The sequence below is a fragment of the Bufo bufo genome, chromosome 5 (genome assembly GCF_905171765.1).
Source record: "Bufo bufo chromosome 5, aBufBuf1.1, whole genome shotgun sequence".
Classification (NCBI taxonomy): domain Eukaryota; kingdom Metazoa; phylum Chordata; class Amphibia; order Anura; family Bufonidae; genus Bufo; species Bufo bufo.
The window spans coordinates 466,413,899-466,439,978 of NC_053393.1; the positions used below are offsets into that span (position 1 = coordinate 466,413,899).

General features: G+C 41.0%; 1 protein-coding gene across 1 annotated transcript in view; it reads right to left on the bottom strand.

Moving 5' to 3' along the window:
• Positions 1 to 1,763: 1,763 nt before the first annotated feature.
• Positions 1,764 to 26,080, bottom strand: part of XIRP1 (xin actin binding repeat containing 1) — a 30,045-nt gene continuing 5,728 nt past the window's right edge. Inside the window, exons 2-4 of the mRNA XM_040433782.1 lie at positions 13,100 to 13,235; positions 12,012 to 12,061; positions 1,764 to 9,858 (exon numbers count right to left, since the gene is read on the bottom strand). Of these exons, the coding sequence (XP_040289716.1) occupies positions 2,848 to 9,858 (7,011 nt within the window). The 5' untranslated portion in view covers positions 12,012 to 12,061; positions 13,100 to 13,235 and the 3' untranslated portion in view covers positions 1,764 to 2,847. The remainder of the gene's footprint in view (positions 9,859 to 12,011; positions 12,062 to 13,099; positions 13,236 to 26,080) is intronic.

Consider the following 26,080-nt stretch of genomic DNA (forward strand, 5'->3'; position numbering starts at 1 on the left):
AGAGGTGTAGCTATAGGGGGTGCATACGTAGAAATTGCCCTGGGTCTATGTGCTTGACTTGCAAGTTGCACATCTGGTGTAAGTACTTTATTATAAAATCTGACATATCCTAACAATATGTAATATTGTCAGCTACCCCACTAGACTTCTCCTATAAAGCAGTTATGGCCAGCATGATTAGGTAAAGGGTTACCAGGAACAGGAATTACATAGCCCATTTTACTTCTGCTCATAAAGGGTATCTTTCGAGAATGGTTAGATAGCAAAACCTGCATTTACTCTTCGGACCAGAAGGTGGAAATGCCGGGCTGTACTAAATCAGGATTAATATCATCATACTGTATTTTTCGCCCCATAAAACGCACTTTTTCCCCCGCACTTCATTCATAAAGTAGGCGGAGCAGGCACGTGACCTCCGTGAGTTACGGCCGCCTGCAGCCCGGCCTGCCTGCTAGCTGCTAGTGCTTACTACAGGAGCGTGACATGTGTACTGGTAAGTACGGTACACATGGGGAGCAGGGGGAGCGCAGTTTAAATATTATAATTAACACTGCGTATACAGTACATACTGAGCGGCGGGGCCAGAGTACAGTGCCTGCACGGCCCCGCCGCTCTCCCCGCCTACTACAGACCCTCCTTAGGGATCTGTGGATGGGATAATGATGGGGGGGGTCTGTGGATGGCATTATGATGGGGGGATCTGTGGATGGGACTGTTATGGGAGGATCTGTGGATGACAAATATAGCAGTGTCATCCACAGATCCCCCCCATCATAATGCCATCCACAGATCCCCCCACCATCATAGTGCCATCCACAGATCCCCCCCACCATCATAATGCCATCCACAGATCCCCCCCACCATCATAATGCCATCCACAGACCCCCCACCATCATAATTCCATCCACAGCTCCCCCCATAACAGTGCCATCCACAAATCCCCCACATAACAGTGCCATCCACAAATCCCCCACCCCATAACAGTGCATCATCCACAGATTTCCCATAATAGTGTCATGCACAGACCGCCATTAGTTCAAACCCACCAAAAGCACACCTTTTGGTTAAAAAAAAATTCTTCTTATTTTCCTCCTCAAAAATGTAGGTGTGTCTTATGGGCCGGTGCGTGTTATAGGGCGAAAAATACGGTAAATACCAGATACCAGATATACACACATTCTTCATTATTCAATCCATCGTGTCACAGCAAAAACATCAACCACAGGTATAATGCAAATAGGTATTTTATTATGCAACATGAAAAACAAAGGTTTTGTGACAAACAGTGGTGTATAAGATTTATAAAAGGATTTAATGAGAAAAAAATTACTATACAAAGGTAATATTTCTATAAATGCCACATTTTATGCATAAACACTGAAGAAATCTTATAAATAATATAAATTAGAATCTCAAATATTTAAAAATTCTTTACTCTGATCTTGTTAAGAAAAGCGTACAAAATCGAATGGCTAAGGTAGATTTAAAGAGGATTTTCAAGTGTTTTACACTGATAGTTATCCTTAGGTTAGGTCATCAGTACTGGTGGGGATCTGACTCCCAGCACCTTGCCAAACAGCTGCTTGGAAACGCGCAGCCTACTCACAGCTTACCAAGTACAACGCCATCCATTGGATAGAGCAGGGGTCAGCAACCTTCAGCACTCCAACTATTGTGAAACTATAATTCCCAGCATGCTCAATTCATTTCTATGGGAGATATGGGAAGAGCAGAGCAAGTGTGCATGCTGGGAGTTGTAGTTTCACAACACCTGGACTGCCGGAGGTTGCCTACCCATGGGATAGAGGGTGTGCTTCTTGGGATTGCTGCTCAGCCCCATTCACTTGAATGAAACAGCTGTATCTAGGACATGTGACTGATGAACATAACGTCAGTGACCTAGGAGGAGGCCGCAGCTCTCACAGGAGTACCACAGCCTCTTTAAACAGCTGAGCGGCAGAAGTGCTGGGAAGTTGGACCCGAACCTATCAGATACTGATGACCTATACTGAGGATAGTTTAGCGGTAATAAACACTCAGACAACCACTTTAACTAAGAGATATAATTAGTGTTGTATCTTGTTCAAGACTTGTCTTTAAGATTAATCAGTTATAAGACACCAGCATGTGCTCTGAAAACATTCGGTAGGCAAAATTCTCCCAATATGACCCATCATCAGGTTGGAGTTTTAGAGGCAATAAATATTTGGCAGTCAATACCCAATATATAAAATGAATACAGAGCAAACAATGGCAAATGATTGAGGATTGAGGTGCCATAGTGCTTATGGAAAACAATATAAATGAAATGGTTATGCTGGGAATAGAAGTTGGCTGAACCCGTCAATTTTGGTGAATCGGCCAATGATCTCATGTGCATGGGGACCTACTAGCTGTCCTCTAATGGCAGATTTCAGAGGGTTTCAATATGCCTGGTCTTTGCTTTCCATGGGTGAAACACTAATCAATTGCTAGAAGGGTTATTTCCCTCTCTCAAATGAAATAAATGTACATAAGTGGCCTCATGTGCATTTTTATGGTGAGGAGGACCAGCGTTATATGCTATACCAAATCTAAAATCCCACCCTGCGGCTCTAATTTTTGCTCGGGCACTGTGACCAAAACTGTTACATTGTAGTTACAACAGATTTAATTTGTTAAATTACTTGTAAGTTATCTAGTGCTTAAGAGGAATATAAAACAATGTTTGACCAAAAGGTATTCATGGAATAAGTACATTGAGAAGAACTAGGATATGTTTGAGATTACAACAATGTCTCATTATTTTGGTCTGTATAGTGCTGCTTGACTTAGTCTGATTACAGAAGAACCCAATTTATGAAAACATCATTTCTGAGCTGGTTTTGAATTACCAAAAGTGACAAATACCACACCAGTCTCGTTTCCTTTGTTACTGGAATTGTCTACAGATGAGATAACATGTCTTCTAAGAATAGGAGAAGCAGTCACCTCATAACGTGGAGGGGCAGATACAAACTCAAATGTTGACGAACTATGAGTGTCGGATTGTTTTGTAACTGTTGTAGATGTCTTGGACCTTACGATTTTGTTGCCATACTGATCAGATTCTTCATATTTCTCTGTAACTATTGTTGTTCCAATTACTTTGGGACTTTCTAACCCAGTTTTCAACTCTAAGACACTCTTTTGCCTTTGAGAATTGGGACTTGATGGTGAGTTGAGTTTTTGCTCATAGACTGCTGGAAGTCCAAGGGATTCAGATGACAAAGATTGTCCATTGTCACATACACTCCGCTCTTTACCACTAACACCTTGTCTTTGCAAATCTTGGGACATGTCTCCATTCTGGTTTGAAATTACAGCTGAAGGTAGAGAGCTGTTGCTCCCCAAGGAAGTTTTTCTGGCTGCAGATTCTATTGTAATGAAAGATGGAGATATAGGGGAAAGTCGACTAGAGATACCAGTAGTCATCTCCAGTTCTAATTTCTTGTTCTCTGTTTTTGCTTGATTTACATCTTCTGTGCTCTTTTGTTCAAAAAGTTGTGGTGTTTTTTCAGGTTTTGCTTTACTAGAAACAATACAAATTTTTTTAATGTTATTTGAAGTATTGGTAGATGTTCCTAATGATTCACGGAATAAACTTGAAAGACTTACAATGTCAGAATCTGATTTTAAGTTGGAAACAGCATAAAGTGCTTTCTTAATTGTTTCTTCAATGTCTAAAATTTTTGCCAGGGTCTGCTCTTTTAAATGTTTGATTTCAGCACTTGCCCTTTCAAGGTCCTCAAAGGCAAGTTCCACTGATGAGACACTTTCAGAATCTTCCTTTTGTAGCCTAAATCTTTCATCATACTGCCTTTGTTCTTTCTTAGGAAAAGGGGAAGCCTCTTCTTTTGAGCTTACCACCAAATCTGGAACAGTCTCAAATAAACCCCTCACAGACTTTACATCTACAGTGCTGGTCTTTTCTTCCAATTCTGTTACTTTTTTCAAAATATTCTCTAACTCATCTTGTTTTTTCAAATTTTCAAAAATGTCTGTTGCTGCCTTTACATTGTCCTTCATTATTTCATCCATATGAATTGATAATCGTTGGCGTCTTGCCTCTTCTGATTCCTTTTTTCGCTTGATCCTCATTACTACATTCTTGTTATCAGCATTACTAACATTAGTTCTTGATTGTGTCACGTCAACTACTGACTTCTCAGATGAAACTTTTTCATCTTTTACATTTTCAGATAGTATCTGTTTATGTTCATCTTGTTCTGAATTGTGTTTTAGATAGTTTTCTGGCATTGTATGAGTAGTTAGCTTAGAATCTGCAGAAGCACTGCATTTATTTAATAAATCTTGTTTGTTTTGATCAACTTTGATCACTCTTTCTTCCAGATTTTTATTGGTAATAACATGGTCTTTGCTGCAAAAATTGTGTTCCCTGTGATGAATCATATACTTCTCATATTCTGGATTTATGTCTGTAGGATACTTGCAAGAATGTGGGATGTTACTTGGAGACTGGTCTTGCATTGTCATATTATCTGGTTCTGCTATACCTTTAAAACTGCATTCATTGGCTGGAGTTGAAGGTTGAAAAGTTGGAGATGATGGTGTTGTTAATGAAGCCTTGTGTTTGTATCTTGGGGGTGGACATACACCTGGTAACAAATGCTTTGGTTTTGGTGGTAGTGCTGGCTTTTTTCTTTGTGCCATTTGGGCAGTTTGGGAGGCATTAGCGTTCTCATCTACTATATGTTCACAAGCCTTTGCAATGAAATCTTGAGTATTTTCCATAGGATTATTCATCTTTTGAGAGTCATCTTTTGTTGCATCTACATTACTTGGGTTGAAAGCTTGGCACTTTCCTTGTTCAGTCACAGGAGCTGGAGAAGGAGGAGAGTTATTATCAAATGGCTGCATTGACTTTTCTATAGCCTGATCTTTTATGTGCTGAACATCAGAATTCCTTTTACGCGTAGCATAAGATTGCCCTGCATTTCTGTATATCATAGCTGCTTTAAAGTCGCCCTTTGAAACATTTACATTAGAATTTTGAAGAGATTCAAGGGTGAAAGCTAAATTACCTTTAACAACTTCTTCCTTTTCTATTTCTCTCTGTTCTGCCGAAGCATTCTGTAATGCTCTGATGGCTGCCTTTACATCTCCTCTGACAATATCTTGATCCCTTTCTTCTTGTTCTATTTGTGCCTTATAGTCACAATCACTAAAGGGATTTAAATAGTTTTTGGCGTGTTTGGGGGGCTCAGCATCATCTTTAATATTGCTAATTTCTGCTCTAGTGATTTCTTTATTCTCACATGAAGACATATCCTCCTCAGAAACACTGACCTTTTTGTTGGATGAAGTACATATCTGAAGACTTGCAGAAGATGTCCGTGTATCTTTAACATTGGTCGTGATGCTTGCTGTTTGCTTTACTGTTGCGTGTTCTTGATGTAGTGTTGCTTGAACTGGTTGGGTTATATTTTTTACTGCTTCTCTGTTGGCAACTTGTATTTCTTGAGCATTGTTCTGTATCTTGCACTGGACCTGTTTTTGGATGGTCATAGCTTCAGCTGTTGCCTGTCTGAGATCCAACAAAGCTGCTTGTAGATCAGTGCTAGTGGCGCTGCTGTTGTCTAATGTATTAGAGTCGGAACCCACAACACAAAACTTTGTATTCAGTGTAGAGGTATTTTTTTCTGTAGATGTTTGCTTGGTGCCTGTGCATTTCTGTACTGTTACATTTCTTTCTGTGTTATTACTCAGATTGATGTTCTTTTCTGTTTTGCACCCAGATGAAGCTTTCTGTGTATCTAGGCCTTTCATAGTTCCATCCACAGCACATTCTTTCATACTCTTATGAACCTTTAATGGGTGAAACACAGGGGTAGATGTAACAAACACACATTCTGAACTTGCTTTACTTTGATCAGTTGACTGCTTACTTTGCTTATTATTTTCCTCTTGATGCATAGACCCACTCTGAGAATATGCAAGAGCATCTAAGTCTGATTCTGCCTGAAGACTTTTCAAGTAACCAAGATCACCTTTTTCAATGCAGCTTGTGAACAACTGGACATTTCCTTTTTCATTTTGCTCCAGATTCACATAGTTTCTTGATTTGCTTTCTTGACCACATGCAAGTAGATTTCCAATTGTGGATTTGACATTCCCTTTTAGAATATCCTCCTGAGCCATGTTAAATTTACAGTGTAGTGAAAGAGTATAGATAATAATTTGTACCGAGCCACTTTCTGATTCCTCCATTATTATACCAGTTTTTGTAGAAGCATCTTCATTTAGCAATATGTTAAGGGCTTTGGTCACATCATCTCTGACATTTTCTTCCTCCTGTTCTGTTGACTTGACAGTATTCAGAAGGTTCAATTTAGTTGCAATGATTTGTCCACTGCTGTTTTCCTCAACTAATAGACCATGAGGTTCTACATCAGTTCTGTGAAGTAGCTGTAATAGGATTCTTTGCAGGTTACCTCCTACAGTTTCTTCCTTTTGAATATCAGTTGCAGTCTGTGTGGATAACTGATACTTTATCATCTTTACATGTCCACCATTATAGTTTTCAATGACAATTCCTTTATGCTGAATTATATTATGGGAAAGAAAAGCATCAAGTGTGTCTTTTACATGTATTTCTTTCTGTTCAACACCAGTTGAGTCTTCAAAGTCAAATTTATCTAGGGGTGTACTTTCAAATAGCCAGGTTGTACTCTTCACATTGGCTTTGGGAATCATTTCTGTAACTTGAGGAGCTGCAGGGCTTTCAGTGTCTTTCAGGCTGTCTAAGGGCTGAGACTCAAATAACCATGTGCATCTCTTAACATCACCTTTTTGATTGTCTTCTCTTTGTACTTTTACGATACCACAGTGGTCTTGATTTTCTCCTTTCAAGCAATCAATTGGTTGGTTTTCAAAGAGCCATGTAGAAGTCCTAACATTTCCCTTCTGTACGTCGCTGACACTCACTAATCGAACATACTTCTTCTGGTTTACTTGTTGACACTCAAACAGTTGTCTATTTAATTGGACATCACCTTTCTGTACATCATCAACAGTTTTAGCTGTGTGCTTTAAAGCGTCAGAGATGGAATCCAATGGTTCTGTCTCAAATCTCCATCGGGCAGCCTTGACACAGCCCTTTTCGATATCTTCCTGTGTCACTGCTCTAATGACAAAAACTTCTTCATCCTTATTGATCATATCAAGAGGTCTTGTTTCAAACAGCCATTTTGCTCCATTCACATCCCCCTTTTGAATTTCTTCCTTCTTTACTGATGTTACCTCATGGTATCTCCCTCCTTTGTCCTGGATTGCATACAATGGCTTGGTTTCAAAAAGCATAGTGCAGGACTTTACGTCTCTGCTATTAACAGCTTCTTGTACTTTGTCTATTTCTGTCTCATCGGATTCCTGGTGGATCTGATCTAATGAATATGTTTCAAAAATAAATATTTTTCCTCCAACATCTCCACTTTCTATATTCTCTTCAGGAGATAATTCTTGAATTCCATCTTCATGAATTGTCATAGAGTCCATTGGACAATTTTCAAAAAGCCAAGTGAATTTATTTACTGAACCAGCTGGTATATTTCCTTCTATAGGAATATCTGTCTTCTGTGATGGGACACACACATTTGGCTTTGATTCAAAAATCTCTTTCACCCTGGAAACTTCACCTGATTGGATTTCAACACGACTAGAATATCTTATCATTTTCTTCTGTTCTTTAGTTGAAGAAAGACTGTCTAATGGTTCAGTCTCAAATAAATGCTTGGTTGTTTTAACATTAACACTTTCCAATTTGTCTGTTGAAGCAACACGTACTGTTATGTAGCGCTCTTTAGAATCTGTGATGGAATCAAGTGGTTGATTTTCAAACAACCAAGTGTATGAGTTAACATCACCTTGAATGGGACATTCGTTCTCATTTTTCTTCTCTGATTTATCATATAACGCATCAATAGGCTGGGTCTCAAAGAGCCATCGACATTTGGTAACATCACCTCTTTGTAAGTCTTCCTTTTGAGCCGTGCATTGTTCACCTCTTACATTCTTATCAGGATGAATGACATCAATAGGTTGTGTTTCAAACATCCATCTTGCTGTTCCAACATCACCAGCCATAATTTCTTGTTTTGTAATCCCTTTGATGACGTCTACCTTCTGGATACTTTCACTAAACTGATCCAAAGGCTTTGTTTCAAACATCCACTTGTAATTTTTAACATCACCACTTATTACTTGCTCCCGACTGACAGATGTAACTTCATGGTAATTACCCAAACTATCTTCTATAGCATAAAGTGGTGTGCTTTCAAACAAAGTTTGGTTCGCTTTCACACTCCCAAGCTTAATTTCATCCTGATTAGAGACATGAACACTTTTACGGTTTCTAGTGCTCTCATGCGGAAGCGTTTCGAATAAATTTTTGAATGACTTCACGTCTCCCTTTATAACTCCTTCTGTGTTTGTTACGTATTGTCCTGTTGATATATCCTCTTTGTTGGTAAGTTTGTCTAGAGAACATGTCTCAAAAACGTGTTTTCTTTGTTGAACTTCTCCTCTTTCCTCACTTAATAACTCAAACTTTTTTAAATGCCCGACTTCTAAACTGTCTTTAAGAGTTTCCATTGGTTGTGTTTCAAAGAGCCACAGAGTGGACTTTACATCTCCAGGCAATATTTCTTTTGTGCCTGCAAATTTACTGTCAGTGTTATCGTTTATGGAGTCAAGAGTTTGATTTTCAAAGATAGTGCGTTGCTTGCTCACGTCTACACCTGGAACAACATCTTCAGAGGGTTGAAACATTCCTTCGTCTACATTCTCTTTTATTGTGTCTAAGGGTTGAGTTTCAAAAATCCACTTGCTTGCATTCACACCTCCTTTTGCTATCTCTTCCAATGATATTCCTCTAATAACCTGAACTTTAGATGCATCCTTATGAATAGTGTCCAAAGGCTGAGTTTCAAACAACCATCTGGCTGTTTTTACATCATTGCTTTGAGTTTCTTCCCTACAAATAGATTTAATCTCATGAACATTTCCAGTTTTATCTCTAATTGCACACAAGGGCTCAGTCTGAAAATATTTGATTGTTTTGTTCACATCTCCTTTCAGCTCTTGTATTTCAGATTTCAACTGAAGAATGCTATGTTCTTCTACAGAATTGCAGCGACCAACTTCATCTAGTGATTGTGTCTCAAAGAGAATTTTGGTTCCCTTCACATCACCTTTTTCAACTGGATCTTTTAAAACTGCTTGCTGGACATCAGCATCTTCAGAATAAATTTTATTTAATGAATCTAGTGGTTGTGTTTCAAATAACCACAATGCTGTCTTAACGTCTCCCTTTGTCTGATCTTCTGTATGTAGTTCAGATGAGGACCTTTCACCACCAATGCATTTCTGCCCTTGAAATAGCAAAGATGTATTTTTAACATTGCCACCAAGTACAGATTCTTCTTCAGTCAATTTTCGGTTACCCTGGTGTTCTCCAATGTTATCCAAATTCCAATTTTCAAAGATCCAACGCATGGACTGTACCTCTCCTGAGTCTAGGCTAACTCCAACCTGTGGATTGGGCTCGTCATTGCTTAAAAGATCGGATATGTCTCTGGACACAGCATGCTCCAAGTTCTTTCTTAGCTCTGGATGCATATGGCGATAAAGTCTTTTTAGCTCATTTACTTGTCTCTGCTCATAGAACTTGGAAAATGACTCTTTTGGTGGAGGTGGAGGCATGAAACATTGATCGTGTTCTCCAGTTGCTGTGTCGGGAGGAGGTGGTAAAGGTATTTCAGCCTCATGTTTCTTTTCACTAATAGCATCCTTTGATAACTTCTTCATGTTGTCTGCCATCTTAAGAAGTAAACAAGAATAACAAAAATCATGCAAAGATTTTGGATTTTAGCCTTTAGGCAAAATTAAAGAATCAAATATCAACACTAATTCCAAAGTTTTACTTTCCAGATCCCCATTCTTTTGAACCATGAAGCTTTTTCCCTGGCTGCTTTTGAAGGCTGATTACCTGCTCAGATCCCAGAAATCTGTACAGGAAGTTTACAGTACAGATCCTTAGGTGGGACAAGACAACTACTGCCTATGACTTGGGCACTTTAGAAGGCTACAGGGATGCAATGAGACCCTAATGGATGTTCAAATCAATGGGGATATGTGTAACTTTGGAAGGAACTACAACTTACACTCAGGGGAAATTTTATTTTTATATTTTGTCTGGGGGGTCATGTTGAATAACACCTGTCAGCAGGATCAAACTACTTAAGCCAGGCGTACTACCTAGTAGGGTTGATCTTGCAGATTAAAATGATACCTGTCTTGTGAAAATCAGTTGCAGAGTTCCTGAGAAAAAGGGCTTCAGTGCACAGAGGGGTGGGGCCTAGCTGCTCGGTGCACCTCAGATCCTCAGATTTCCACTGCTCGCCGTGCCCCTCAGTGCACTGAAGCCCTCATTTGCGTAAAAAGGTTTAAAAAAAATTCTCGGAAACGCCATAACTGATTTTCAGACAAGTACCATTTTAATCAGCAGGATCAACCTAACCAGGCAGTATGCCTGATGGAATAGCTTTGATCCTGCTGACAGGTGCTCTTTAAAGGTAGGTTAATACGTAATGTGCTATAAACAAAAACTTTGAAAACACCACAAGTAAAATAAACTAGTGGTGTTCAGGTTTACTATAAATGCAAGACAATATAGTAAAGGTGTTCCCATGAGTTTAAAACATTACCCTAAGGGTACAGCCACATAGTCAGGTTTCCTGATACAGTTTTGGAAACCAAAACAGGAGTGAATTAAAAAATGAGGAGAAGTTGTATCTGTCCTTTGTATTTTCTCTCCTTTTATGACCCACTCCTAATTTTGGCTTCCAAAACTGCATGCAGAAACCTGACCATGTGGCTGCACCCTAACAGTAGGAAATGAGATAAAATAAAAAAAATACTTCCTTTTTTAATCACCCTCCGGTGTCAGCACTCTGAAGGTTCTCACCGGTCTTAATTTGCTGCAGCGATGACGTGTCATGCATCCATATGAGCTCTGTACACAATTAGAGCCAGAGACTGCAGAGTTTAGTTATTGGTCGAAGCGGTCACATGAATATACGACACGTCATTGCTGAAGAAAAATATTCAAAAACCAGTGAGCTCCACTGGAGCATCATCATGGGAATATCCAGCAGATGAGTGATGATTTTATTTAATTTTATTACATTTCCTGACATTAGAATATATATTAAACTCCTGCAACCTCTTTAAATAATGAAATGTGAAAATCATTTTTATTTTTATTTGAAAGGTCATGTCTTATCCCCAGGATAGGACATCAATATCAGTTCGATGCAGGTCCAACACCCCACTGCCCTGCCAATCAGCTGCTACAGTGCATCTCCGGTGCAGCACTGGAACTACACACATCCCTGTAAAGTGCACTGAACTGGTAATGGCAGCTCTGCCGCCCCTGAAGTGAATGGGAGCAGCACTGCAGAAACCAGATCCACCCACTACACAACAGACAGAGCTGTATAGTTACAGCACCAACTTCTTTACAAGGTGACAGCTGATTGGAGGGGGTGCTGAGTGTCGGACACCAGCCGATCTGATATTGATGGCCTAGACAACCCCTTTACGGGTGGAGTATAACTTTAAACCTAAAGGTGCCTTTACACATAAATCTGCTCGGATTTTGTTGCAGATTTTTCCGCAAAGTTTTCCACTGCAGAATTAATTTGCCATTGAATTGAGCGGAGAGTCTCATACAGAAAAACAGCAACATAACATTATTTATGATGCGAAATGTAAATTGCGCAGCGGAACACAATGCAGGGATGGACAGTTTTCAGCCCCATAAGATAACATGAGGGAAGTCTTGATGTTGCAGATTTTCTGGTAGAATTTTCCACCACATATGAAGGCACCCTAAGACTAAAATTACGTAACTAAGGAAAACTATTAGATAAGCACACGATCAGAAATTAGAAATTAAAAACGAATCCTACCTTTTTGGGTGTATCAGGTCGCCTTCACTTTTCTGACTTCTGGTCAGCGTCTATGAACACAGAGATTAACTTATAGGACTTTTTCATTGCTAATGACATAAATCTAATTCTATATGTTTAACTACTGTAAACCGTCCATTTTGGGGAAAAAATACCCTAATCTATTTGGATTTTTTCAGTTCTAAGGTATAATGTGCTCTAATTATCGTATTGTAGGCTTTGCCTAGCATCACAGTTAGTTCACCTTTCAGATAGTCATCATATATACTTAGATGACACTTACGGTATGCATTTTAAACCTCACAGGCTCTTAAGGTGGTTTTAAACGGGCCGACTGAGCGACTGATTGTCGGAAAGGAAGCGTTCCTTCCTGACAGTCGGCTGCTCGTTCACTGAAGGAGACCGCGCATTTACTTGCAGTGATCTCCTTCACTGTATGAGGACAGCTATAGTGATCCCTCGTCCTCATGCAAAATGATTGCTTCTGGGCAGCAGATCGCTGTCTAGACTGCACGATCTGCTGCTCAGAAGCCATGATCGGTGGTGATCGGCAGCACATTTAGATTGCAGGAACGGTCATTCCCGATAATTTGGACGATTGTTGGTGACTCGTCTAAATCCACCTTTACTGGCTATAAGTACAAGCCTCACAACACACAAGCATCATTCAAGCATGCCAAATTTACTTGAAATGACTAAATAAATGTGAAATTTAAAATCCAAGTGGTCCTGGACACTGCTTACTAGAATTTTTGAATTATCCACTGGAGTTGACCTTACATCCTCCCTAGAGGATGATGTCTATATTGGTGAGCTGACAAATACATTATATATCTCAAAGGCAGGAGTAAATGTGGGGATCAATAAAAACTGATTTTTGCTGCAATATCATACTGCATATTTTTTAGAGTTTCGATATGTCCTTTTTAAACTTGAAATAATTCTTCACGTTCACATCCCTCATTGTTATATATATATATATATATATATATATAGCATTGTGTATTCACTTTCATCCACTGGTGGGTCAGAATGGTAATAGATGTGAAAATATTAAGGAGCTGGAATGTAGAGAATGAAATACATACGGTTTTGTATTGTCCACAGTAGACTGCAGCTGTCTTCACAATATCTATTTCCCTCACGGAGGGTAAGATCTACTTGTCCTTGATGCGACTTTCCAGTGACGTTTTCCTCTGGTACATCAGTGACCGCTTTATTCATCTGAAATGAGACATTCACATTGCTTATTGAATACAGGGTATTAGTCATTTTCTATTTTGCTCTGTGACAAGTGCCTATGGTTTATACATTCTATAAATTGCTTTTTTTTATACCAATAATCCCCAACATGCAGCTCTCCAGCTGTTGCAAAACTACAATCCCCAGCATGCCCTGATAGCTGCAGGTTAGGAAAAATAATTTACTGGGTACAAGACAGGCAAATGTTAACATTTTTTTTAGTTTATAGACTATAGCTCCTGTCTCAGGTTCATGTAATCCTCCTCATATCGCAGAGCTTTATAGCTTATGTGACATGACCTCTACTTTTGGTGATACAATATTACAGCAGTGCTGATGGTGTTAGTAGCCATAACAGCTGAGTGGGTCTTCTCCATCGATGGTGTGAGTGAAAGTGGGGAATTTGGCATTTTGACTTATTTAGATAAAATACATTAGACTGTTGAGGCAACTTTACTGCCCTTCACCACCGCAGATAATATCATTATTGTTACCATAATTACCATGTTATGTGTATTTTACTGCCATCCAATGAACCTATAACTACTGTAAATCACAAATGTCACTGCTATCACCTCTCCATCATGAATAAATATTAGGAAGTATCCTCAAAATCTCTCTAGACCAGGGATCAGCAACCTTCAACACTCCAGCTGCTGTGAAACTACAACTCCCAGCATGCTCGGCTCCACTTCTAACTCCCATGTGAATGGAGCATTCTGAGAGTTGTAGTTTCTGAACAGCTTGAGTAACGGAAGTTGCTGATTCCTGTTCTAGACCATTACCAGCAACCACTAACTCCTAAGCCACCCTATGTAAAATGTATAATGTAGTCAGCGGGCAAAGAGATTACAATGGGGGGGGGGGGATCAATATGTCATCTCTGGCACAGGCACCAACCAAGTTCAAAATCCTGTTTTTAAACTGTTTGCCTTTAAATGTTGTTAGCTTTTTGGTTAAAGGAATAACACAATGTCGGCTTTCTGTTGTCTAGCTTTACCATGTGGGCTTTCAATACTTTGGTGTGAATTCTCATTATACCTTTGCTATTGCTTTTGTTTGTCTTTACAGTTTAGGGGTAGTACGGAAGTAGTGGGAAGTTCCCAACAGTAGGCCTACCCCTTAAAGGGGTTGTCCCATGATTAATGTAAAAAATGAAAATCAGACATCATATAGTACATAATAATTTCTAACAAAGCTATAACCAGCCCTGGACCTCACGTGGATCCTGAGATCTCCCAATTTACTACTTTAACTGCTTTGTTAGATTTATTTCAAGCTGGCAGCTCAGGGTATGTGTGTCCTTCTATGGGGTTGTGTTCTGTAACTGTCACAACTTCTAACTGAGGAGATGGCTGGTGGCAACTGAAGGACGGAACTAAGCATGTGTGTCCATCTCAGTGAAGTGGACAGAGGGATGAGGGAAAGAACATACAGCAGGTGGTGCTCTACAGATACATTTTATTGAACAGGTCATCTTACTTTTTTACTTACATGCAATTGCAAAAGTATTCAGATGCAGGTGTAAGTTTGAAAAAAGGACAATTCCTTTAGGAGAAGAGAGAATCACACCGTTTGAAAATTGTTTTTCTCAAAGGGGTAATCCATCTGGGATATTGATGACATATTGCTAGTATATGCTATCAATGTCAGATAAGAGTGGGTCTCACATTTTGGATCAGCTCCTTTCTCCAGAATAGGACCCCTGAATAAGTGAGAGAGCAGCCGCATATGCACAGCCACCCTCTGTTCACTGCTGTGGGGGTTCCAAGAATAGCTGAGTGCTGGCCTATTTCCAGTAGTCCCATAGCTGTGAATGGAGAGGTGGCCATGCTTGCACGGTAGGCTCTCTATCCATCACTATGAAACTCCAATAGTAATTAATGGAGAGCACGCCGTGCATGCATGGTATGCTCTCCTTCACTTTTGGGGGCCCATTCTGGAGACAAGAGCAGGTCTTAAGGTGAGACCCATACCTATCTGACATACCTATCCTAGCCATATGCCATCAATGTACCAGATAGGCCAACCCTTTTAAAGCCTACCTCCACTACAATTCTAATTACTTCTGACAGAAGTTAGCCTGGGTATCCTGGTCTCCTCAAGTCATACTCATAGAGTCTAGAAAGGTCATTTAGAAGGAGTTTGCTCAGGTTCTACTGAAGTGTTCTAGCTGTCCCTGTGCCTGCCTATGACCTGGTGGAAAAAACACCAAGTGTACTTGCCCATCATTTTCATTGCTTGAACTAAATAGAGGCTCTCTATGGTGATTTTTTTAAAATTCTAAGACTGTAAACCACCATTTTGATTTCTGAGAAAAAAAAAAATTGGGGACTACCATGTTTTCGTTCTTCAAATAACGCAGTGGTAAGAACTTCCAATTTTAGATCTTTGTATTGACCAGCTATAACTTGCTATACTCTACTGTAGGGATGCACTAAAATACAACTTTGTAAGAGTATATGTTATTCGAAACAACCCTAATCCTACCTGAACCATTCTTACATGTTAATGCAGTGTATGTGCTTATCAGGTTACCACTGGGTGCCTGTTTCTTTTTGGTTTATCAACTTGTCTTACGCACATTCCTCTAATTGTAAAACACTGTTAGAATTTCTCCTTATCATTAGTCACAAGATAAGTCAGCCTAAAATAAGTAGCATGTGCCTTTAAAATATTCCAAATATGCATTTCCCAGCCAGGATAGCTACAGGAAGCTCTAAAACAACAAAATTAACTCAACTGAATTGGTTTCAACTGGACATCTGCTCCTTTACTGCAGCCTTAAAATACGAATCTCCATACATGGCCTGCAGCATTGTCTCTAGGCAAATACATCTTCATTTACAAGTATGGACCACAGACCCAAAACGATAATGATCAGATGGAAAAGCCACATTTGGAACTACCATCTAAAGCAAAAAAAATCTGCAGGAATGTATTTGCCGCTGTTCAACAATCTCTACAAATCGTCTGGTATCCACACAGTTATTAGCACAGGCCATGTACACCGGCATAAAAGGAACATAAAAACTATTACACATTCCACACCCAAAAACATGCTTAGAATTGGACCCCTTTCCCACAAGCGAGTATTTAGCGCGGGTGCAATGCTTGATGCGAACGCATTGCGCCAGCACTGAATCCGGACTCATTCATTTCAATAGGTCTGTGTACATGAGCGTTGTTTTTCACACAACACTTGTGCGTTGCGTGAAAATCGCACCATGTTCTATATTCTGCGTTTTTCACGCAACGCTGGCCCCATAGAAAATATGAAAATTGCATCCACAAGCAAGTGCGGATGCGATGCGTTTTTCAAGGATGGTTGGTAAGAGATGTTGTTTGTATACCTTCAGTTTTTTATCATGCGTGTACAAAGCGCATTAAATCGCATTGCACCCGCGCGATAAAAACTGAACAACTGAACGCCATCACATACAAAACTGAATGAACTTGCTTGTGAAATCGCGCATTTTTCACTGAATGCATCCGCAACGCATCCGGACCTAATCCGCTCTTGCTCGTCTGCACTTTAGTGGTGGTGCATAAGTATAAGTAACAGAAAATATATTTAGGAATTAAATAGCATATAAGAATTTACTATGTAAAAAATGCAATGCAACAACAGCTCTCTGCAAACCAAATAAAGTACAAAAAAGTATTCTAATGCTAATGCTATGCTTATTATGTAAATTAGAGATGCTTGGCAAATACATTTTGTACAAAATTATTTGGGCCCGTCTGCCACACGTCAAGGCGATCTCTGTAAGATGGGAACCTAACACTAAATTCTACCTGTTATGTCTAATCTCTATCTCTAATTTACATAATACGCATAGCATTAGCATTAGCAAACTTTTTTGTACTTTATTTGGTTTGCAGAGAGCTGTTTCATTGCATTTTTTACTTTGTGTTTTCAGCCACAGCAACATGCACCTGCGCATTGGGATGTGCTGACTGACCCCATTTTTTTTCTTTGCAGTTTGCACTGGAAGAATTTACTATTAACAGACAGATAGGAGTAGAAGGAGTGACAGCACCCTGACATTACCCCATAATGACATGACAGGAATGACAGAATTAAATCAAAACAGCTTTTATACCTGTGGGTCAGACAGCATTTATCTGTCTGACCCACAGAGAGCTCAGACAGATCGATAGACAGACAAGTACATAGACAGACCAGCTGTAGATAGATGCCTGCTGGATACAGGACCCCTTTCTCATGATTGGTGGTGGTCCCAGCAGTCAGACCCCCACTGATCTAATAGTGATCCCCAAACCTGTAGATAGGGGACATCTTGATGTTAAAATATCACCTTTGTCCTATGTTTCAAAACATAGGATGAGAACATATTCCTACCACTTTACAAATCACTAGTCAGACCACACATGGAGTACTGTGTACAGTTCTGGGCTCCTGTAAACAGGGCAGACATAGCAGAGCTGGAGAGGGTCCAGAGGAGGGCAACTAAAGTAATAACTGGAATGGGGGGACTACAGTACCCTGAAAGATTATCAACATTAGGGTTATTCACTTTAGAAAAAAGACGACTGAAGGGAGATCTAATTACTATGTATAAATATATCAGGGGTCAGTACAGAGATCTATCCCATTATCTATTTATCCCCAGGACTGTGACTGTGACGAGGGGACATCCTCTGCATCTGGAGGAAAGAAGGTTTGTACACAAACATAGAAGAGGATTCTTTACGGTAAGAGCAGTGAGACTATGGAACTCTCTGCCTGAGGAGGTGGTGATGGTGATTTCACTTAAAGAGTTCAAGAGGGGCCTGGATGTATTTCTGGAGTGTAATAATATTACAGGCTATAGCTACTAGAGAGGGGTCGTTGATCTAGGGAGTCATTCTGATTGCCTGATTGGAGTCGGGAAGGAATTTTTTCCCCTTAAGTGGGGAAAATTGGCTTCTACCTCACAGTTTTTTTTTGCCTTCCTCTGGAACAACTTGCAGGATGACAGGCTGAACTGGATGGACAAATGTCTTTTTTTCGGCAGCGGACCACATGCACCACATGACTGGAATACATTGGCTAAAGTTTTAGTTTTTAACATCAAACATTGTTTTTCACAGTGTGGTTGTTGTTTTTTCAAACTCCGGGCAGGCTTTTATGTGTCTTTTACTGAGGCTTCTTTTTGGCCACTTTGCCATAAAGCCCAGATTTGTGGAGTTCTGCAGTGATGGTTGACCTCCTGAAAGTTTCTCCCATCTGCACACAGGATCTTTAGGTCTCAGCCAGAGTGACCATTGGGTTCTTGGTCACCTCTCTTACCAAGATTCTTCTCCCCTGATTACTTAGTTTGATGGGGAGGCCAGCTATAGGAAATGTAACCTCCACATAAACCTGTCTCTGAGCTCTACAGGCAGTTATTTCTTCATCATGGCTTGTTTTTTGCAATGTCAGCTGTGAGACCTGATATAGACAAGGGTGTGACTTTCCAAAACAAGTCCAATCAACTGAATTTACCACAGGTGGACTCCAATCAAGATGTAGAAACATCTTAAGGATGATGAAGAGAAATGGGAAGCCCCCAGAGCTAAATTTGCAGTGTCATAGCAAAGGGTCTGAATACTTATATCCATGCAAAACTTGAGTTTTTCTTTTTTAATAAATTTTCAAAAATGTAGAAAATCCAGTTTTCAATTTCTCATTATAAGGTAGTAAGTGCAGATTGATAGGCAAAACTTGATTTAGTTTTTTATTTATTTTAGCACAAGGCTGCAACATAACAAAATGTAAAAAATGGAAAGGCTCTAAAGTCTTTCTGATTGCTTTGTATATCTATCTATCTATCTATCTATCTATCTATCTATCTATCTATCTATCTCATATCTATCTATCTCTCTATCTACAGTATTTCTATAATTTATTTTGCAGTTACACAACTTCTGCCATGAAATATGACACACACACATATGATATCACAGTGAGGTCTGCTACATTGCAAACATAATATTTGTGCAATGAACAAAATTAAGTATCTTTCTTCATAGTATTACTAGTATAGATACATGAACATATTTCCTATATAATGCTGTTGAATAGAACAGCATTAACTTAGGACAGTAAGAACGGTACCAATTATTTTCCAAGTAAAGCAATGATATTCTGAAAACATCTAAACTGGAATAATGTGTAAATTTCCCTATACCCCCAGTACAGCCTAATTTTGAATATCCACATGAAAGACATCCACCCACCTGTTCATATCCATCGTAGTCTTGTGTTTTTGTAGAGAGACTAAGGACACCAACCGTTGTGCCCTGCCTGTGTCTATAGAGTAAACTGCAGAGTCAGCGGCAGCCCATCCAGACCGGGCACTAGAGCCTGTCTACAATCAGCTCCTGTAATCCCCATCTCTGTGACTGCACACAATGCAGCCCTGCCAGTCCCATGCTATTATTCCTTATGACTTCACACTGAACAGCTCGGGTTTACCCACAGTTTTCATAGAGCTATTAAATTCAAAATGCAGAATTAATCCAGAAAATCTGCTAAGGAGTTGAAAAATCTGCTATTTCTAATAGACGCCTTTTCCTAATATCTCCTTCACTGGGATGACCGAGGTGAGCTGGAGTGGTGGCCGAGCATTCTCCATGCTGTACTAGACAATATATGAGAGATATACAAGACAAGCTCTTTAAGTCCCATAACAATAAATGGAATCTGTCCAAAATATAAAAATATAGAAACAAAAATTCCAGTGTGGTAAGAGCACATCCTGACTATGGATTATATGAATACACTGATTGAACTGATGGAAATAAATGGGATCACTGGCGAATCACTAGTGTGAATTCGGCCTGAGGCCATGCTTAACAAGAAATATGAGAGTATCTATACAATGCTGTAATAAACTTTTAATAGTAGTTGAAATGCCACTCACCAAACAGGTCTCCACTGCTAACAGGGTACACTGAAAGTCATATTAAAGAGAGTCTGTCAGCGGTTTTGTCCATGCTAAACTGCTGACAACACTATGTAGGGCCAGGGAGAGCAGTATAATAATATCTTATGTAGAGATTTATTATTAGTGGTGTGAATATAAACTTTTATTCTGCCAGATTCTGCTCTTGCAAGTGCCCAGGAGTTGAACTTTACTGTGAAGTGCTCACTGCATTGCGCTACTTCACAGCCCCTCTGCTCTGGGTGACAGCCGTAGAGGTCTCCTTGATGGATGCTACAGCTGTCAGTCAGAGCAGAGGGGAGGGGTTGTGAAGAAGCTCAATGCAGAGGGCACTTCACAGAGAAGCTCCACCTCCTGGGCACTTGCAGGAGCAGAATCTTGCAGAATGAAGGTTCATATTCACACTACTCCTGATATTGAAAGCAAATATAAAGAAAAAGTCCAGGGCGCCACCAACGTGAAATGTTCAAAGCTTTATTTCAGGGCACAGAGACATAAAACAGCAATGTTTTAGCTTGCAGGAATTCTTCCAGCTTTTAGTAGGCCTGCATGCCTAAACGTCACCGTTTTATGCTTCTGTGCTCTGAAATAAATCTTTGGCAGTGCCTTGAACTTTGTTGCAGATTTGTAGTAATGGTATTGTATTATTTTAAACCATATTTTTGCAGTTAGAGGAATTTTAGGCAGGCATTCCATAATAATCTCACCCTGCCTCTGGAATTCTATGAATTTGTCACCTAATAAACTCCTAGTGCCCAGCACAGTTACAGCCATGGGTTCTTTTATGTAGTTTGTTCTAATCTTCACAACAAAACAGGTATGTGCATACAGGACGCCTATGTCAGATGTGCTAATTTTTTATGGAAATGTATATAAAAAACCCTGAATGACTGTCAGTGCCAGAGATGATAGAATGCCAACATCTGCTCTCTGTAATAAATGGACATAGGCTGGTTACATCGCCCCTGACATTCAATGAAAATATCTGCTCTGACAATGGACTGGTAATCTCTGGCGCCTCTGACGTGCCCTGCCTTGTGGAATTCTCATAGATGGCTAGGCACTCATAATAGCAGGATGAGAAGCCAGTGTGTCTGTCTAATCTGATGGACTTTATACATGTCAGCCATTGAAGACAGGTCCAACTCATGGATCCAGTATCTATTGTATGGTTCCTAGTTAATACCTAACGTCTGTTAAATATGTAACAATAAAAAATACTGTAACTATGAAACAATATTTTAATGTCTATTTGTATTTGGTTTTTACCTTGCCATATACGTTTTGATGTTGGTCATATTGAAAAGTAACTCAATGCAATTTCATCAATGTTAAAAAAATAATAATCTTCATTATATGAATATAAGTATAATAAACCATGCATCTTATTAGGCTCTGTTTAAACCATAGGTTTTGTTTAGAGATTCTAGGAAAAGCTGAGGACTTTTTTTTTTCCAAATCCTGTCCAAGTATTAACTAGTATTAACACCTGCACACTGTTAGGTCTGATCACAGCATTTAATCAGAGGAAGTAGAGTGCCACAGTAAAGCGGCACAGCAAAAAGCAATGGTATGGGTGGGTAGAAGCCTCAGGAGACTGGACACCAAAACATCAAAGAAAAATAAATTCTCCAAATTTCTTAAAAATGTTGTCCCAAACTAACAACTTATCCCCTATCCACAGGACAATGGATAAGTGTCTGATCGGCAGGGGTCCAACACCTGTGTCACCCGCCTTTCATAAGAACAGCACTCATTCCCGAGCCTGAATATGTGTCTGCCCATCAGCTCTATGGGAAAGTGCTTGGCTATCTCCAGCAGCCCCTTAGAATTGAAAGGAGCAGCAGTGTGCTCCAGTTGTTGGCTTGCAGAAATCCATGCGCCTGTCACCGAAAAGCCCCATTCAGATGGACAGAACTGATTTTCAGTCAATAAAATTTCAGCAAAAAAGCAACTTCTTTTATTGTAAAAGAAATAGTGTTGATCGAGCACCAAAGTGCTCGGGTGCTCGAGTAGAACACCTCGGAATGCTCGGGTGCTCTACCGAACACCCGAGCACAATGGAAGTCAATGGGAGAACCCGAACATTAAACCAGGCACCCCCTGCTCTGAAGAGGGGATGGTGTCTGGTTCACATGAAAAGGTCAGAAATTGATGGAAACGCCACTGAAATGGTTTGGGAACAGCATGGGGAGGATGTATGCATGCATCGTGGACTCCAAGGTCGCTGCTGGGGACGATGTTGTCCGAGTAGTACGGCACTTTTACAGACTGACAATAATATGCACAAAACCGAAGATAAAATTGAATTTAGAGGAAAAATTGTTAGGAAACATTCTTTCCTGTATATTTACTTGTATATAAAGTGCAAGTGCTGCCAAAAATTGCACGGAAGAGGCACTCTGATACAACCAGTATATCATATAAAGGAGGGCCTCATTCACATTGTGGTGCAATTGTTCAGGTAGTGGGACTCCTACACTCATAAAGCCCATGTACTAAGTGAAAGGGCTGCCAAAAATAACAAGGAACCGGCACTCCGATACACCCTTTATTACACATAAAGGAGGGCATCATACACACCCTTTAAAAATTATGATTGATGGCCTGCTGGTGACCCTCAAAAACATTAGGAGCAAGGGCCTGCTGGTGACCCTCTAAAACAGGGATGCTCAACCTGCGGCCCTCCAGCTGTTGTAAAACTACAACTCCCACAATTCCCTTTTGTAGGATGATAGCTGTAGGCTGTCAGGGAATGATGGGAGTTGTAGTTTTGCAACATCTGGAGGGCCGCAGGTTGAGCATGCCTTCTCTAAAACATTAGGGGCAAGAGCCTGCTGCTGATCCTACCATTTAAAACATTAGGGGTGAGGGTCTGCTGCTGAGCTGACGATCTAAAACATTAGGGGTGAGAGCCTGCTGCTGAGCTGACCATCTAAAACTTTAGGGGCGAGGGCCTGCTGCTGATCTGACCATGGAAAAAATTATGGGCGAGGGTCTGCTGATGAGCTGACCATCTAAACTATTATGGGCGAGGGCCTGCTGCCGAGCTGACCATCTAAAACATTATGGGTGAGGGCCTGCTGCCGAGCTGACCAACTAAAACATTATGGGCAAGGGCCTGCTGCTAAGCTGACCATCGAAAAAAATATAGTTGAGCGTCTGCTGTTAAGCTGACTCTCTAAAACATTAGGGGTGAGTGCCTGCTGCTGATCTGACCATGGAAAAAATTATGGGCGAGTGCCTGCTGCTGAGCTGACCCTCTAAAACATTAGGAGCGAGGGCAGCCTAATAAGCATGTTGATATGATGTAGGAGGAGGACGAGAAAAGAAAGATTGAACCATATACTCATTTTTGTGGTGAAAGGGGTGCATGGGAATACAGTGTATTCAATACACCATAAAAGCCACATTTAAAGTTCCTTTATGTTCAGCCGCTTTCCTCTGGTGGAGTAGAGAAGTCAGGGGCAATCCAGGCCTTGTTCCTTTTGATAAGAGTCAACTTGTCAGCATTTTCAGTTGACAGTCAAATGCAATTATCAGTTATTATGCCCCCAGCAGCACTAAATACCCGCACTGACAAAATGCTGGCGGCAGGGAAGGACAGCACCTCCAAGGCGTAGAGCACCAGTTCGTGCCACGTGTCCAACTTGGACACCCAATAGTCATAAGGCACAGAGGGATCATTGAGGACGCTGACATAGTCTGACATGGTCTGCTACGTACGTTCACCATCTTCCAAAACCTTTCTCTCGTTGTGCCACTAGGCTGAGCATCAGGGAGAGGTTGCTGGGAGGGTGTCATGAAACTGTCCCAGGCCTTGAAGAGTGTTGCCTTGCCTCTGTTGGAACTGCTGTGTGTTCCCCCTCGTCTCCCCTTCCTCGGTTGCCCAAGGAACTACGTACTCTACTGCCAGCGTTGTCAGCTGGAAATTTGTGGAGCAATTTTTCCACAAGGACCTTCTGGTATTGCACCATTTTGCTAGTCCTCTCCACCACAGGAATGAGAGATGAGAAGTTTTCTTTGTAGCAGGGGTTGAGAAGGGTGAACAACCAGTAATCAGTGTTGCTCAAAATGTGTATAACGCGAGGGTCACGGGAAAGGCAGCATAACATAAAGTCAGCCATGTGTGCCAGAGTTATAACAGACAAGACTTTGCTGTCAATCTCAATCTCCTCATCCTCTTCCTCCTCTTCGGCCCATCCATGCTGAACAGATGGAATAAACCTGCTGTGGGTACTACCCTCTGTAGCGGAGGCAACGGTCTCCTGCTCCTCCTCCTCCTCATCATCATCCAATTTGCGCTGAGAAGACGAACGGAGGGTAGTCTGGCTATTACTCTGTATACTTTTTCACCTCTTCCACATGCAAAGCGTCCGCCTTCATTGTGAGCAGCGGGCGTTTCAGTAGACACAGAAGTGGGATGGTTATGCTGATAATAGTGACATCGCCGCTCACCATCTGTGTTGATTCCTCAAAGTTGCGTAAAACTTCACAAAGGTCAGACATCCATGCCCACTCGTTGCTTGTGAAGAGCGGAAGCTGACTGGAAAGGCGACGACCACGTTGCAATTGGTATTCCACTACTTTCCTCTGCTGCTCACAAAGCCTGGCCAGCATATGGAACGTGGAGTTCCAGCTGGTGCTCACGACACACAACAGTCGGTGAGCTGGCAGTTGCAAGCACTGCTGCAGCGTTTGCCAGACCGATGGCAGCTGTAGATGACTTTCGGAAATGGGCACACACACGGCGCACCTTCACCAGTAGCTCAGGCAAATTGGGGTAGGTTTTGAGAAACCGCTGAACCACTAAGTTGAACACGTGGGCTACGCATGGTATGTGTGTGAGCTTGCCGAGCTCCAAAGCCGCCACCAAGTTACGGCCATTATCAGACACAACCATGCCTGGTTCTAGGTTGAGTGGCCAGAGCCACAGCTCAGTCTAGTCCCTTATACCCTGCCACAGCTCTGCGGCAGTGTGCTGTTTGTCACCTAATCAAATTAGTTTCAGCACGCCTGTTGCTGCTTCCCCACTGCAGTGCTACACTGCTTCCAGCTACTGACTGATGGCTGACTGGTGCTTCAAGATGAGAATTTAGAGGTGGAAGTGGAAGAGGAGGTGGAGGAGGAGAAAAGGGGGTTGCAGCCACTAATGTATGTGGTGGCCGAAATCCTGATGGAAGTAGGGCCCGCAATCCTTGGCATCGGCAGCACCTGTGCCATCCCAGGGTACGACTCGCTCCCGGCCTCCACAACGTTCACCCAGTGTGCCGTCAGGGAAATGTAGCGTCCCTGGCCAAAAGCACTTGTCCATGTGTCAGTCGTTAAGTGGACCTTCCCAATAACTGCGTTGGTCAGGGCATGGGTGATGTTACGGGACACATGCTGGTGTAAGGCAGGGATAGCACACCGGGAAAAATAGTGGCGGCTGGGGACTGACTGGTGTTCGGCTGAGCATGCTCGATCATCACTAAAAAGAAACAAAACAAGTAAAAAATCCCAGTGGTATAAAACAATGTGTTCATGGAAAACTTCTGCTATGACAAAAGCACCAAAAACTGGAAGAATGTTATTCCATCCCATGACAACTGGTGTCTATGTCTGATTGCAGCAAAATAGATCAAACTATGGTGTATTTTGGTCTTTGGGGAATTATGTCAAACCCAGGAATGTGGTAAAGTATTCTAAGAACAGTATTGTGGTGAAGTCCTGTGCAGCTGTCCCCAGGCACCAGGAAGCAGACCCTTCTACCAGCAGACAGCTGTCTCTAGCAGGTCTCCTCTTCTTCAACCAAACATCCTAGGCATGTTAAACAGAGCTTTATTTTGTGTGCCCCCATGCTGTATTTACAGCACCCCTGCCCACTTCAGATTAATACTTCTCCCCAGTCTTCTG